Source organism: Cuculus canorus, chromosome 19, assembly GCF_017976375.1.
Source record: "Cuculus canorus isolate bCucCan1 chromosome 19, bCucCan1.pri, whole genome shotgun sequence".
Taxonomy (NCBI): domain Eukaryota; kingdom Metazoa; phylum Chordata; class Aves; order Cuculiformes; family Cuculidae; genus Cuculus; species Cuculus canorus.
In genome coordinates this window covers 7,002,167-7,018,341 of record NC_071419.1, presented here as the reverse complement: position 1 = coordinate 7,018,341, position 16,175 = coordinate 7,002,167, and the positions used below count along the sequence as shown (strand labels likewise).

Here is a 16,175-nt window from a genome sequence, read left to right as displayed (position 1 = left end):
CGTGGCTGTGAAAGAGACTTTCTCATTTTAATTGCCCTTCTGAGCTTACATTTCTATTTTCTGAATATCTTTTCCTTTGGCTCATTCTCAGGGAAAGCCAGGAGCACGAGGTTTACCTGGGCCGAGAGGACTGCCTGGACAAGAGGTGAGTGTCCTCAGACCAAAAGCAGATTGGATTTAAAGAATAATGTTTAATTTTGAAGATTAATGCATGCTGAAATGGTGCCTGTGACTTGAAATCCTGCAATCCCTCTGAATCTTTAAACAAATACTTATTTACATTCGGTGCTCAGAGACCTGCAGAAGAGGAGCTTTCACTAAGCTGCAGCTTCCAGTCACTGCTGGCATCTGCTGACCCTCAAGCCTGCCTTGACTTTTCAAAACCATCCCGTGCACCTCCACTCACACAGAATGGTGTTAATGCGCATTTCCCTGTGCGTTCCCTTGCACAGGCACGCCCTGACCCGGCTTTTGCTTTCTATTCCTTTTAAGTGTGTTTTCTTACAACTGTGAGACCTGCAGTCTCCACTCTTTCCTACACAGCGATATCCTTCTGTAAAAAGGATGCATCCATTGAAATTGCTGTTCTGTGATGATTCGTTCGCCCCAATATCTCAGAGCTTGCAGCTTTCACTTATCACTTCTTGTGAAAACTTGGAAGATTCATTCCACGTGCAGTCACTAAGCTGTCATTGATTTAATGATTTAAGCCTACAAATACCTTCCAACAGCAGAGGTCTGAGTACCTTCTGTTTATCCTGTTGTAACTCCAGTGACTTCAGTGTAGTTTCTTCTCATTTAGACCAGTGTGTAAGCTGTTTGTCCAGAGTCACGAGACATTGTGCAAATAATACGGATTGCAGGCATGAGCAGGAGATCATTTTAATAGCACTAATAATTCTTAAGTTTTTCTGGGAACTCTTTTGCTTGCTCTCTAAATGGGATTACTGCAAATTAGTTCATTTATTTGCACTGAAATAGAAAAAAAAAAATATTCTAGGCAATTTAAAAAGGCAATTGAGGCCCTGCATTCCCAGTTCAGGCAGGCATGACCAAACTGCCTTCAATTTACTCTTGTTAGTGAGTATAAAAGTAACACTGAAGACATGGACATGGAGTTTGACATGAGCTGTGCTGAAGGACTTTGGGTGTGCACCAGACCGCACCACTGTGCCTTTACTGCTGCTGTTACCCAAGGCAGTTGGTCAAGACTGTGGATTACACCTTCTTTACAGACATGACACGTTGTGGAAGGTTTGTCTGAGCCCATTGAGGTGGGTCCTTGAATTCCAGTCCCATCTTCAGCCCGTCAGCTTGTGCCACTTCATTACCACGGCTGACCACCTAAATGAGAACAGCCAGAACTGTAGCTGCCAAGGACGCTTTTAATTTCTCTCTTGGCAGTTGGTTTTAGACACTTGAGATAATTTTTGTGAAGCTTAATTGAAGGTCTCCTAGAAACTGTAGATCTGATCCTATCACATTAGAAATTGGTGTAGAGCCAGGGGAGAGGCCCGAGTCCAATTGCTGTGTGAGATTTTGAGATAGCTCCATCCTGTACCATGTGTAGCCCCATTTGAAAGCAAAAGGGAAACCTTCGTACCGTTGCCAAATGGTTCTGTGGGAAATTTTGCAACACCCTTTTTGTGGGAGAAAAAAAAAGAAGAAAGAGAGCAGAGAGCTCTACAGCATTCATATCTCTGCCAGATCAAATGAAGCAGCCTTCTGTGAGCTTTTCCATGGGCCAAATCCACCCCATCATAGGCCCACTCAACTGGTGTCAACTTTGGTCAGATTTTGGATAGTCTTTACTGGCAGGCTTGACTTCAGATTTTTTTTTTCCTGAGATAGGGAAGGGACATGAGAAACCTCAGAGATGCTGAGCTGTCTGCTCTAAGATTCAGAAGGACTCAGTTGTTAAAATTTGACAGTTAAAATTTGAGCGCACAGTCTGTGTTTAATGGCTGCTCATACTGCAGTCCTTTCATTCTTGCTGCACGACGGGTCCAAATTTTGTCGCTACTTTGCTTTTTATTTTAATTTTATTTCTTCTTAGGGCGATGAAGGACCCTTAGGACCACCAGGAGTCCCTGGTCCAGAGGTAGGTTTCAGTCATTCACTCTGTTACTGTCAGCTCTGTTGTCCTTGCAATGGAATTGCAGTTAAATTAACATAAACTTCAAATCTCCTGGTTTGGAAAGCAATCTGCTCTTCTAATAGATATTGTATTATCCAGGGCTTGGTCCAACTGCTTGATCTAGGACGGCTGGAAGTCAAGGAATTGTCTTGCACACAGTGTTGAGTGGGACTAATTTCATAACTTGCTTAAAGTCTCAGAACTTGAAAAACTCTCTAATATTTAAATAGATAAAGCAATATAAAGCATGTTGACTGGAAACCATCTCTGTAACTGACTCTGATGTTTCTTCCTTGATTTATAATGTTTTTAAATGAGTAGAGGGAAAAGCAAGAAAAAAGACCGGATGGTGAAGTTGGAGTCCTTTTTGAACTCTGCATCACCCTAAACACAGTGATCACAGAAACACAGTTAGAAGAAGCAGAAAGAACATTAGCATACCTGTGAGCTCGCCAGCTCAGGATTTTTTAATTTTTATCTGCATAATTGTCATTGCAGGATTGTAAAATATCTTGAAAACTGGTAACCGTGCTGGAGCTTCTAGGTGGATCAGACAATAAATGTTTTATCTTGCATTTCCTCCTCTGTTCTGGGAGACACTTATTCCTTTCTGGAGCAACATAGTATATCCAGTTACTCTGGTGCCTGGGACAGCACCATAAGTATTCTTCCAGCCAAAGGGAAGGCACATCATCAACCTTTTGGTCTGCTGGTTTATTTCTGCTTTTCTGAGCTGTTAACTGTGAATATCAGCCTGGCTTCCCCTGCTGTAGGGACAATCCTAGTCCCTAATCCTCTCTGGTTGCCAGCGATGGAGCCTATAAGAAGCTCACATGGCCAAGTCCCTACCAACACTAGGAAAGTACCATCTTTGAATGCTCAGGCTGCTACAATAAAGATGTTGGAACTAGAATAAATTCAGCTGAATGTGGCACATAATAAAGTAAAGGACACCAACAAAGCCCTTGGCTTGGTTGATTTTAGTTCATGCATACTGTTTCTGTTATGATGTTTAAGTAATGGGATCGAGCAGGTCAGAAATAGGATGAAACTTGGAGTAATTGTCTAGGTGCTTTCCCCATGGATCAAGCCTGGTGTTACTGGAGATACGGAGCTTCCATCTTGTGTTGCCTTGGCCTCAGTAAGGACTGCTACGTCTCTAGGACCTGGAATTCACTGGGAGTGTTGCTTGTAAGCTGCATCGTTATAGGTTCACAGAAACACTGCTCTGACCAATCTTTTTTTCATTTATTTTCCTTCCATGTGTTTCAGGGTCGATCTGGCCAGAAGGGATTTCCAGGAAGACCTGGTCCTGATGGTCCAAAGGTGAGAAAAGAGTTTGTTGATGATCAGGGAAGCAGCGGGTGGAAGGGAGGAAAACAGAGGGAAGTGTCTTTTCTCAACTTTACCATGCTCCAAGCCTAGGGTATTCATTGCAGAGAGAACAAGGGGAACAGGGTTCTCATTTTCTCTGAATTTTGGGGTCTCTGCTTCTGCTTGGTTTCTTCAGAAAAAAAAAAGTTGCTTTTTTTAAGGCATGTGTTTTGTTATAAACAAATGTGTTTCTTCTTTGCTACTAACCACCTCCCCTCCATCATCTCGTCTTATTTTCCATTGCTTCTCTACAGTTTTGTTCTATAACAATTCACATCATGCCTATCTCTGCTGCCTAATTAGCAGCAGGAGCCATCCCAAGGCAGTCCAGTCCACAAACCCACACTCAGAAGGAAAGAGAAAACCCAACCAAAACAACCTCTTCAAAAAGCGGATAGCAAAAATGTGGTCTGGCAGTACATCTGGAGTATCTGCCTACTGAGAAAATACAGCTGCCGACACCTGGAGTCAATACTGCTTAGTGGTGAGCCTGGCCTCTGGATGGCCTGTCCAGGGGTACTCCACCGGCCTTCGAGGGCTGTCACAACTGTCCTTATCCCTGGTGGGTTTGAAATCCTCCTCCTCCTGCTCTTCTCTTCACCCCTCGTTTTTCTCATTCTCTGGATTTCTCTCATCCTGCACTGTGATTTAACGCACGTGGGTTCTTTCTGCGGCTTTCATGAGTGGCAGGAATGTTCCTACGTTTGAGATTATGCAAGAACAAAGTCAGGGTGCAGCATTGTCTAGGAATATTTGGGCTGTCTTTTATTCTTGTGACACTTCCATCCACAGGTGAATTTTCTGGATCCTTTGTCATTTAGGAGCTACGTCTTTCCATGTGTCCGCATTCTTCCTTCTCGTAGATACTCCTCAAATCTGTGGTTAATAATGGTCCTTCCCTACTCTCTTCCCCAGAAACTCTTTTTGTTTCTGTCCTCATCTGTTTTACTTGGTCTTTCAGATTGAAATGTTGTGGGTCAGAAACATCCCAAATTCTGGTTGGAAGTGACAACTGTCCATGGGGAGCCATTAGAGTTAGGGTAAGGTTCAGGGTTAGCATCCCTATGGAGAGCTATCCTATATCCACCTCAGGAGCATCCTTGATGAGAACTCATGCTTTAGTAAACATGGGATTAAAGCAGCCAGGAATAGGCTATGCCACCATAAAGCAGGCAGCTTACGTTTTAATAAGTTTTCAAGAGTTTGGTTTTGTGAAGGCTATTTTACCGCAGCCGGACCAGCGCCTTTTGGGGCATTTTGCTGCAGAACAGCGTTTGCTCCGTGTTTGTGACAACTCTGTTTTTTTTGCTTTGGATTATCTTTCAAGTCACAGTGGGTCTTGTAAAATGGTGGGGTTTGCACGTTTTCCACAATTCACACTCAGCAGCTTGAGTGATGGGTGTACGAAGAATCATGTTGTCCTGAGGCTCTGACCGGAAGCACCAAGTAACCTGTGAGTCTTGTCTCTCCTTGTCCTGCAGGGTGAGCCAGGAAACCGTGGCCGACCAGGGAAAGTTGGTGAGCAGGTAAACTCTTTGTTTTCCTTGTCTGATGTTCTTCTATGTACAATGTCTCCTAGATGACCAGGGTGCAGGCAGAGGATAGTGGCCAGGTTCTTCTGCCCACTTCAAACCTGCCATAGTGCTGGTGCTCCAGCTGGGGTGCTCTTAGTCTGGCTGAAGCTAGGCAGAGTTCTTGGATAAGGTCACAGTTCAACGGCAACAGTACAGCACATACAACCAGCTGTGCTTCTCAAGGAGGCAAGGCCATGCTCATGGGAGAGATTGTGAGTTTCTGTGTATTCCTCTTATTCCTAAAAGCTCAGTTTTGAGGCTTTGCCCATGTAGGTTTTTTAAGGGTAGGATCCTCCGCTTTGGGTGCTGTGCTGCTTTGACTGTCACTGGATTTTTGGGGAGCAACGTAGATAGAGGCTGAAGAAACCAGGAAGAAACCTCTCTTGTTGAGGAAGAGAGGCACTGAACTGCATTTTGTTGTACCGCAAGACAGAACATTCTGCTGGGATAGCAGAGGACGTGCATCATTCCTATAGGCTTCAGGGGAACCACAGGCATCGAGGAAAAAGAAACAAATCATCCCCGTGTCTGTGATTGAAACCAACCGACTTGTCCACCACCAACCCTGAAATTGCAGCCACAGAGCCTCCAGCATGTTCTCCACATTCCTACATGACCACACCAAGCTGGCTGCAGCGGCTGACCCTGGCAAAGAGGGTGTTACTTCTCAGCGCAGCCATCCTTCCCAGCACTTTCCTTGCTGAATGGTCAGCAAGTTTGATTTAGTTAAGCTTGTCAGCCTCTTCTTCTTTCTGGCTCTTCTTTCCTGTATATGCAGCAGCTGGAGGTCACTTCTTCCAAGGATTTGTGACCAAGCAAGTCCAAAAAGTCAAGGTAGATCCTTCTCCACACCAGCAATCTGATGAGTCTTGGTATATATCAAGGATAGTTGTTCCTATTTGGAAATTGGAATTGTTTCTATATTATGGCCGATAATTTACTCCATGAAGAGCAGCAATTGAAGAAGCAAATTTGTTCCATACATCCGAGTTCTAGTTGCAGCTTTATCAGATTCTGGACAATCTCAGGTAGCATCTTCCAGCACTCTGTGCCTCAGTTCCCCTTCCATGGAAGGCATGAGCCAGCTCTGAACAGTGCTTAGCACAATGTAACCTCTTCTCAGGTGACACCTGTGGATGCTGTTGTGTTACAGGTAAAACCAAATATTTAGAAGTGCTTTGAGATCCTTAACAAGATGTTGCCTTGAAGGACAAAGCATCATTAGGATTATTATTCTTTAACATCCCTCAGGACCAACCTTGGATGAAAACTGTAGGCACTGTTCCCCCCAAAAGAAAACACAGCTGGCCTCTGCTGACAGTGAAACCAGTACAGTAGTATGAAAGCTGCCTGTATTATTCTTAGCCAATTAGTCTTCCTCTAAAAATATCACCCAGAAAGAATTTCCATTTCCAGACCAGTCAAGTCATTAGAACAAAAATATCACACCAGACTAGTGAGAAATAAGCTCCTTCCCCATCACACCTTTGCTGAACAACGGTGGAGTGTTGGGGTTTTGCTCCCCCCTCCACCTAAGCTTCAGCGTTTGGTGTTGGGGCTTGGTTGGTTTTTGCAGAGCTCTGAGAGGTCAGGCTACCGAGGTCTCTTGGCACTAAAAGACACCTTCACTTCACCCCTGTTTTCTGTTGTGGAGGCCTGAATGTCTTCTGTTCCATAGGCACGATAGGAACAGTCGAACTTCAAACTTGCTGCTCTGCCCTCCATATGGATTTCCTCTGAGTGGAAACCTCAGTGTAGCAGCATGAGAAAAGATCAACCATCCATCTCATTGGAGATCCCTTCCTTTTCTTAGGGACATCCGTTTAGGCAAACAGGGAAGTTTCTTTAATGTTTCCAGTGACACTTGAGCTCTCATTGGAAAAATGAGGCTCTGAGCCACAGGGCAGTCTGTGTTGCATTGTTTTTCCATTGCAAGGACACTGACTAGGGAAGTTCATTCATAAGATGCTTGTTGTCTTCATATACTGGAAGGACTCCAGCTGCTGGACTCCCCTGTACCCTGGAAATGTGTGATTTAACCCTTCCTTGCCAGTAGATGGAGGCAGAACAATATGAAGAATACAGCGCCTTTTGCCCAGGCCAGCAGCCCTCCTATTCTAGAGCTGGGAATGCAAAGCAGGAGAATGTCTCCAAAATATCCATGTTAAAGGTCAAACAGCCTGTAGGAGAAGCAACACCCTGAGCAGACAGGACAGCAACCAGGGAGTGGTGCCACAAGCCCACGGATGCCCCCTGCTCTGCACTAGAGGCTGAAAATACCAATGAAGAGTTGTGCCAGCTGAAATATTGACCTGCATCCTTAATGGGAATGAGGAGGTCCTGTCATAGCAGGAGCTGCTTTTTAATCCCTCTTCCTGTGCAAGTGTCAGCCCTGCTCACTCACATGGTGACATTAAGGTCAGCCACTTGCCCATCGAACCATGGTGGAAGGGCTGTCACTCAACAGTCCCTTGGGGTTGTCTCTTCCTTTGAGGGAGAAGCGTGTTTCCCCAATATCAGATATTATTCTGAAATAATTTGTCAAAGGGAACCAGTGCCATCAATTATTTCCTTAATGGATTTTCCTTGTGGTGCATTTGCAAAGGAGGGATGTGCTGTAATGTCAGTTTTGCAGGTGGGGTCTGACATGCAGCGTTATGGATTGACTTGACCAAGGTCAAATGGATTACCAAGAACTGAGCAGGGAATTGCACCCACATTTCCTACTCCTTAGAGTAGTGCTTTTCGCAGTGCATTTACCTCCACCTCTGGAGCATCCTTCTGAGCTGCAGACCTCTCATTCAGGAATTTACAGGCACTGTAGTGTACACAGTCTCTTTGATCAGACAAGGTGTTTTGTCAACGTGTCTCCACCTTTCCTTCGCTCACTTCCAGAGGGCAGTGGAACCCAACATAGCCCCAGGCTACAGCTGAGCTCTGGTGCACAGGGGGTTAAATTGCATGGCTTTTCTTTGCGGGTCAGAGCGTCCTCCCTTAAACTGTGATATTTACTGTTTTACTTTCCCTTTCTTTCATCTGAATGGGAGGATTGTACATTTACTCCCTCCCGTCCTTTGTCCCTGGTTTGTTTTGTTTTGAGTTCTAGCGAACCAGTAAAACAGAAAGGCCATGATCGGTTCCTGCTGGGAGCGACTGGCGGTCCCGTCCCTGGGAGACCCTGCTCACGCTGGGCTCGCCTTTCGGTTGTTTCTCTCAAATGGGCTATGATTTATGCAAGGCTTCATTGCTGACTTGCTCTCTGTTGATGCAGCCAAGAGGGGGGGCTTAATTATGACAGGGCTGGACAATAAATGGGGAAAGCCAGACAGGAGTTAGGAATTACAACCCGCCAGTCCTCCCCCTTTCCTTCCCTCAAGCCCACAGCAACTTTTTAACAATCTCCATCCTTTTCCACCATGCCCTTGGCTGGGGAATACAGCCGACTGAATCATGAGCGACACGATGAACTCCCCGTCTAATATAAATGTTTTACATTCTTTGCTGTATACTGTGGGCCTTTATCCGGGCAGCCACTGCTGCTGGGACTTCACGTGCATCATTACACACACTGCCTGGAGTCGTGTTTGATGCAGGGCTTCTTTTTAACCCTGGGAACCTGGGAAAAGCATGTTATGCCACAGTTGTTGTAGGATAATGGCCACAATTCATGTCTGCTTTGATTTAATATTTGCCATCGGTGGCTCTTTTGGTTCTTCAAACCTAAATCTTTTGCTGTTTGTGTTCCATTTAGTGCTTATCCCATTTTGGCCAGTGAAGAATATCGTTACCCAATCTTCTCCAGTTGTTTCATATACTCCCAATAATTTACTGAGATTTATTTTGCCTAGACCTATCTATCTCGATTTGTGTCTGCTTGCAGACACAGCAACGTTAGTTAATTTAGCCCAGAGCAGACAGTATTGGCTGCAAACACTACAGAGCTACTGTGCTGGAAGCCCAGACACGGCACGGGCCCCCTGCTCTGCCATGGTCACACCATGGGATACTCCTCTTGCTGGGCACATGGGGAACAGTGACATCTTCCTTTGAACAGGGAGTACCAGCACAGGTAGAATTTCCTCTGGTCTTGCAGTGAAAACCAAGCCAGAAATTTTGGCTGTGTTCTCCCTCTATGCTGACATTTACCTATGCAGCAAGTGCAGTGTTTGCCTCTACTCTGCTCGCACTGGCAGTGCCAGCAGGATTCTGCACAAGGGTGCTGAGTTGTGCTTGACATGCTGCAGTCGGGGCTCTGCAAACCTTCTGCAGAGCAACACCAGGTTGACTGGGAAGCACAGCCAGTACATCTCGCTTCATGACCCAGATTCCTTGGAGACTTTTTAAGATGGGAGCTGATGCTGTTGTGGACAGCGTATCAGAAGTAGTCAGGCCTTCAAGCCCGAGTTTGGATATGCAACACCACATCCCAAGCCCTCAGTCTTGTTCTGAATGGTAACAACATTTGCTGCAGGAGCAGGGATATCTCTTTCTTCTGCATGGACCTACCCAGAAATCAACCCAGAAATGCCTAAAAGAGCATATTCTTGGGGAGAGAGAGTTCTGTAGTTTCTCTCAGAAACTAGAAATGAAGGAACAAATGTATTCTTTCTTGCTTTATTATCTTGTATTTGCCTAGTAATGCATTTCTTTGTTGCATTTCTTTGTGTCATCCCATTGCTTTGCCACTCTCTCCTCTGCCTTCTTCATGGCTACTGGAAAACTTCAGTAACTGGATGCGGTTATCAGCTGTGTATCTGTACTTGTGTCTAATTGGAAGGATAATTGGTTCAGCAGCCTTCAGCAATGCCACCCAGTGGCAACCTTGCATATGCAGATACTGCAAATTTGCCTGCTGTCCCTTTGGTTCCTGCACTGGGCAACGTGCTGCTGAGTCCAACGCTGCTTTGCTCCCTCGTGTGTCTTGTCCATGCAGCCCGGTGGCAGTGGCACGCTTGTGCACTGGGACTGTTTCAGCTTTGGAAGCATCAAAGACCGTTTCAGTGCTGATGTCAGAAGGGCTGGCGACATCAAGGCCCTAACGGGATAGTAGAGCTTTCTTGGTAGTAGCGGTCTTTCTGTGGTTAATCAATATTTCTATCGTGGCACAGTGGCATATTGGTTTCCCGGGACATCATCTGTGGATGAATTCCTAATATAAGCATCTAACTCCAGGCTCTGACATACCTTCTGAGCTCTTTGCCTTCTCTCATGAGTTTTTTCCAAGCACTTTTCACCTGGAGGTTGCTCCCGTGCCAGAGTGTGACCGTGGCCACTCAGAGCGGAGAGTGTGTGGCTGCTCCATGCAAAAGGAGAAGCCAGCTGAGCACCCAAGTGGGAGCCTGGGAGATGCTTTTGTTGAGCCCATCAGCATGCCTCATTGAGGAGCTTCTGTCTCCAGTGATGTTCAAATGATAGCATTTAATTGCACCATGTGAGGAATGTTAATGCATGAAATCTCCCGGTGTTTGGAATCATTGTCAGCAGCTGTTCCATCTAAAAGTCATTAGAGAGTGACCCACATTGTGTTTTATGTCTCTGACTGGGTCTGCTGAGCCTCACACACATGGGAATAGCAAGGAGATTGGTTATTTTGTTCTACGGCTTTACACCGTGAGTGTAACTTCATGGAGGGAGAGAGAGAGGCTGTTGGTGGCAGGAGTTGCACAACCTGTGAGTAGGTGGCTCTGCTGGTGCTGGATACTCCTCTGTAGCTGGGTGGTATGACTTTATGCTGCCAATGCACAGGTGTAAACAGAACCATAGTGATGTACGGACTGCAGAGAGCTCCTCCTCCAAATGCACACGTCAGGCCAGATGGAAACGGACAAAGCAATGAAGCAGGAGTACAGAAAGACAACTTCTTTTCTCATTGTTCCCCTGGAAAGGAGATAGCAGGGTGAAAACTTCTCCCATTTCTGAGACCACTCTCCAGTACCTGTCTGGCTAGTGTGGCTTCTTTCCCATTGTGTTTGCTTATGCTAAATGTTTTCTTGAGTGTGTCATTGGAAAACATTCTTGATGTGATGAAGTGAAAGAGTGAGATGCGTTTGCATAGAGGAACTTTTACGGTTTGTTACGAAGATTTCAAATTATTCTAAAAAAGAGGAAGAGTAAGGTGATACCAGTAGAAAATCCATCTCCTATCTCTGACTTGCTCAGCAGCCACCTCTCAGTACCAATAAGAACGTTGCCTAAAATTAAACAGTATGGGGCCTGGCTTCATTTTACATCACCCATGCAGACTGTGGGCAGGTCATGAAGTGTTTCCACAGGAGATGAATCCCATTAGTTACAGACCCATGGGAGGAGCTAAATATAGATATCTATCTCCCAATGACCCTTGCTGGGATTAGAGATGAGGCCATGAGAATCATACAGTGAGAGAGACGGTACCTACCACAGCAGAGAGAATGGTCCCTTGCACCTCTAGTGCCAGAAACCCATTGAAGTTGGTAGGGAGGCTGCTGCATTTTAGTTCTCAGGAATCTTAGCTTGGGATTGAGTCTCTTTCTGTCTTCCTAATTAAAAGCAGTAGTTTGTTTCTTCGTTATCCCAAACGTTGTTCAAACCTGAGCCTAGACTGTTTTTTTTTTTCCAAGATAGTTTGAGTAGAGTGACAGATCTGCTGCCTTGCTGACCCCCCTGGCTGTCCTCAGAACCTTTATTTCCCACTGACATCCCTACAGCATGACACAAAATTAGCTTGCCTGAGGGTTTGAGGCAGCTCACCTTAACCCAGAGGACGTCTACTTGGTACAACAGTTAAAATGATGGCCACCCTCGGTCTGTGTGCGACCCAGGAGCTCCTGCTCTCGAGATTCTTGGGGATGGTGTGCTGATGTTTTGGGAAATGCTTGCAAAACAAAGCCACGCTATAGACTCAGCCTTTCTACGAAACGTGCTTAACTCATCCCTTATCCTGTGTGTTGTGGCTCTTGCACATCCTAGTGCTGCCGTTCCAGATGGTGCCTAAAGCAGAACCAGCTGTGGAGTTAGACGTTCCCATGGCTGGGAGCAACTCTGTCCACTCTGGTAGCCAGTAGGAATTACTGAGCAGTAGACAAGGGATGTTTGCTATTTCAACCAGCAAGGTGGACCAAAGAAACCATTTACTTTCTCAGCAAATAAAATTGGAAATTAATTGCGCTTTTTTCTTTCCTCAGGGTCTAATGGGTTTCATTGGTCCTGTAGGGGAGCCGGGAACAGTGGGAGAAAAGGTAAGATAACTTGCAATGAATTGGTTGTTATAAGTTTTCCAGGGTAAAGGAGGCTGGGGTGGCAGGAATACTGTGGAGATTTCAATTGTCATCTCAGTGCAACACCCAGCTGGGAATGCAACACTTCCAGGGGGTCTGAGCTAGTCTTGGGCCGGGCAAAAAGCATCCACTTTGCATTTAGGAATTAACATGTGCTTGCCCTCTGCGGAGATGCTGTCAAATATTCTCCAACAATTTAGGTTTTATTCATTTATAATCTGCTAGAAAGCTGTATTTAACAGTCAGTTCCGTTTTTTTTCTGGGAACGAGGGACCCATCAGCCCTGTGTTCCCGGTCAAGGGAGGAGTCCAAGGAGCTTAGGTCACAGACAGATTTGTGCAGAGGTGTGCTCGCGAGCCCATGCTGGGTTGCTGATGGGGTCACAGAGAACCAGAGCGGAGCCTGCGTTGAACAGGAGGTCTCAGCAATTCCTCAGTTGTAGAGAAGGTACAAGAGAGCAGTCGCTGATCTGAGCAAAGGCTGGTCCAAGTATTTCCTTTTTATTTGTTGAGTTCCATCCTGTCTGACTGCCCCTGTGGTTGCATTGGACGCACGACTAAGGGCTGGTGCCCTCTTGTGTGCAGTATAGATACATACTTCTTTCAGGAAGAAAAATGGCTTTATTTTTCATAAAAATGTAAATGGACATTAATTTGTTTTCTATTAGAACATAAAATTTTATTTGGGGATAGCTTCCAAAGACAAATCATCTATGTCATTCTTTGTATATCAGTTGCAGACTCCTGTTTTTCATTGGTGGTTTAATTATTCACAGTCCAGCCATAAAGATAGTAAGGAGCGTAGAATGATGAGTTCCACACGTCAATTCTCTTGTGCGCTTTTATTACTTCAAGCCCTGTCCTCTGGGTAGTGATGTCAAGACTCTGTGACAGTTACACTGTTATTTTATTGCCTGTCTGCAGCAGCCGTTGGAAAACCCATTGCACTCAATGGGGCGCTAGCAGGATAAGGCTCAGTCTGAACTGTCAAGGCACACAAGAAGTAAAAGACACGATGTGATATGGGCTGCATTTTAGAGAAGGAAAACAAAGGAGTAAAGAGTCTGTGATGTGTCCAAAGTGGCTACACAGAAAATTGGTGCCTGACCGAGCTGCCTCAATGACAGCTGCAGTCCTGAACTGAGAGGAGAGTAAGGATGTGCCTTTCAGGAGATGTGGGAAGATCGTTTTCCCACTCCAGTAAACTCACATCTGGCCCTACGGCTTTGGTGCCAATGCTTTGACCACATGAGCTATCCTCATCTTGCAGACCGACTCTGTAACACGATGATGTTATGTTGGTGTTCAGGCAAGCCTGAGCTGTCCTTTGAAAATCTGCCCTAGGAGATCCTCTGCACAGCTGCGATTTCTGTCAGACTTCTCCTCTATAGGATAAACTTACGGATGACAGAAGTAACTATCATCAAATCAAAACCTCAACCAGGCCTCCAGTTGGCATGGCATCCTATGCCTTACTATGCTGTTGTGAGCTAAATGAAGTGGGAAATATGCTTTCATTAGACATAGCTGAGTCAGCAATCTCCATCCCGAGAGCTGCAAAACTTAAGACTGAAGCCAGTAGAATCCAAAGATTATCAAAGAGAACAATACAGTGAATGCATTCTTAATAAAATCCATGCATTCCGTGGGGAAATCTTTACATTGGTTTACAAGGTCCAACTGGTGACAACACAAACTCTGGGGTTTGTTTTTAATAAGCTGCTTACAGCCCAGCAAATGTTTCCCTTTACGCTTTAGCTGTTGGAAGGTAGGTCAGCTTTTGGGCGTAAACTACTTGGCAGCATTTACTAACTCCTCCTTCCTCATCCCCCAGAGCACACAAACGTAACACACCTAATTCCCGGTGCCTTACTGGGGATGCTGGGGAGAATACAGGCAGTTGTGGTGGGAAATACCACCATCTCCAAAAAGAAGCAGTTGATGTCCCATCACTGAGCTATGCCTTTGGCTTGCGTCATCGGTTGTGGTGGTGCTCATGGAGGCTTACACCTTGTCTCCTGTTCTTGGCGGAGCTGTAGGTTTATGGGTGTACTTGGGGGAAGTGATTGATATGTGCTGCATGTGGAGATAAGACTTTGGGAATTAATAAGTGATCTTTTGATAGGTTGTTTGGATTTTTTTTTTATTGCCAAAAGGTGGTTTCTTTTATAAGGACTGAAACCTTTAGAGTGAGCTGTGCAGGCATCTGGCTCTGACCCCCTCACAAATGCAAGCCTGCAGATCATTGTTGTTTGCAGTGTGATCTCAGTATGAGCCACAGCATAAGGTGTCCCCCCCAAAAAATACCTGTGGTCTCCTTCTGGAATCACCAGCCATCTATTCCAATCAGCATCTCTGGTTTTTTTCCAGTTTGATTCCCTGCTCTCAGCAGCGCCTCATGACCATAGCCTCTAAAAATGCCAGAACATGTAGATATTATGATGCTGCAGAACAGAGAGAGATGTCATGCCTTAGGTGGGAAGGGCTGGAGGTCTCCTGAGATCCAGTCCTGCACTATCTGGAGCTGAAGGCAGTCAAGTGTATTGCTTGTAAAAACCTCCTTCTTGAGATATGGAGGATTAGCTAATTCTTACTGTAGTCCTTTAACTGTTCTGATGAGACAGGTGCTTGAAAGAAGATGGTGATTATTTTGCACTGGAAGTCTTTCTGGTAGAAATCTGATGGCATAGACTGTAATTTGTGGGTCTTTTAGTTGTTTCGTTGCTCTAGATCCCTAATTGCTGCCGGTTCAGAGTGCTTGTTAACACAACTCCTCACTCTTTCCCATGCACCTGTGTCTTTCCTAGGGTGACCGTGGCTCGGTGGGACCCCCAGGCCCTCCAGGAGTCAAGGGGTCGATGGTAAGGAGTAAGTCCGCATTCTCTCGCTCTTGCTGCTGCCTCTCTGTCTCTGTCCCAGCAAACGAGGCAGCTTCTCCTGGTCTTTTGATTACACGAGAATAGCTGCAAATTCTTCCTGCCTCTGTAGGGGAGAGGATGACCACCTGACTGACTGGATACTGAAATGCAACCTCTCCTCAGCACTCGTGTTCAGTAATCTCCCCTTCAGAGAAACACTGGCTTTTAATGTGTCCTGCAGCTGTTGTGTCAAGGGGAGATAAATAGGAGCTACAAGCCACAGCAACTGAAGGACTGCCTTTTTCCAAGCATCCTGGCTACTGAACGAACGGGGTCCAGGAGCAGGGATTTCCAAACCTCTTTTGTTCACATCCCACCAAGCTGCAAGAGATAGCTGGAGATGTGGGGCTGCTTGACCAGTGTTTTTCCTGGTGTTTTTCCATGCTGTGTGCATTGCCGTTAAGAGATTCTCATTTAGGAGTTTGACAGAGGGGACCTCAGCAAGATCTTGCCTTGCTCTGACACTCGCCTCTTATGTACCGTGATGCAAGACCGAAAGACAGATTTCTGTATTCAGCCTGTTCTCTTCTGGGTTGTTCAGAAAATCTAGCTGCTTACGTTGCTAGCGAGGTTGGAGCTGGGCTTTTGGCAGCCTGGCCCTTCTCCATCTGCCCCTGAGCAATTTCACCCTGACAAATAACAGCTCTGCCTGACCTTACAAGTGACCAACAATGCCTTTTATCCTGTCTTCCCACTTGGAGGAAGAAGGGATGAGCAGATCCTGGAAATTCACACCAGGTGTGTTCTTCTTTTCCTTTTAGGGGCACCCCGGGACACCAGGAGGAGTGGGTTTTCCTGGGATCCCTGGACCAGCGGTAAGTAAAGGCTGTCATCCTCATGTAATACTGCACATCAGAAATCAGCATCCTATATCCTGGGCATTCATGGGCTGAGTCAAGCAACTCAAATCAGTTTGA

General features: G+C 45.7%; 1 protein-coding gene across 5 annotated transcripts in view; it reads left to right on the top strand.

Moving 5' to 3' along the window:
* The window catches only part of COL27A1 (collagen type XXVII alpha 1 chain), a 213,406-nt gene that overhangs the window by 136,874 nt on the left and 60,357 nt on the right, over positions 1–16,175 (top strand). For all 5 annotated transcript variants that reach the window (XM_054084105.1, XM_054084104.1, XM_054084103.1 and 2 more), the window contains 7 exons: positions 92–145; positions 2,057–2,101; positions 3,410–3,463; positions 4,993–5,037; positions 12,249–12,302; positions 15,148–15,201; positions 16,020–16,073. In XM_054084105.1, coding sequence (XP_053940080.1) covers positions 92–145; positions 2,057–2,101; positions 3,410–3,463; positions 4,993–5,037; positions 12,249–12,302; positions 15,148–15,201; positions 16,020–16,073 — 360 coding nt within the window. The remainder of the gene's footprint in view (positions 1–91; positions 146–2,056; positions 2,102–3,409; positions 3,464–4,992; positions 5,038–12,248; positions 12,303–15,147; positions 15,202–16,019; positions 16,074–16,175) is intronic.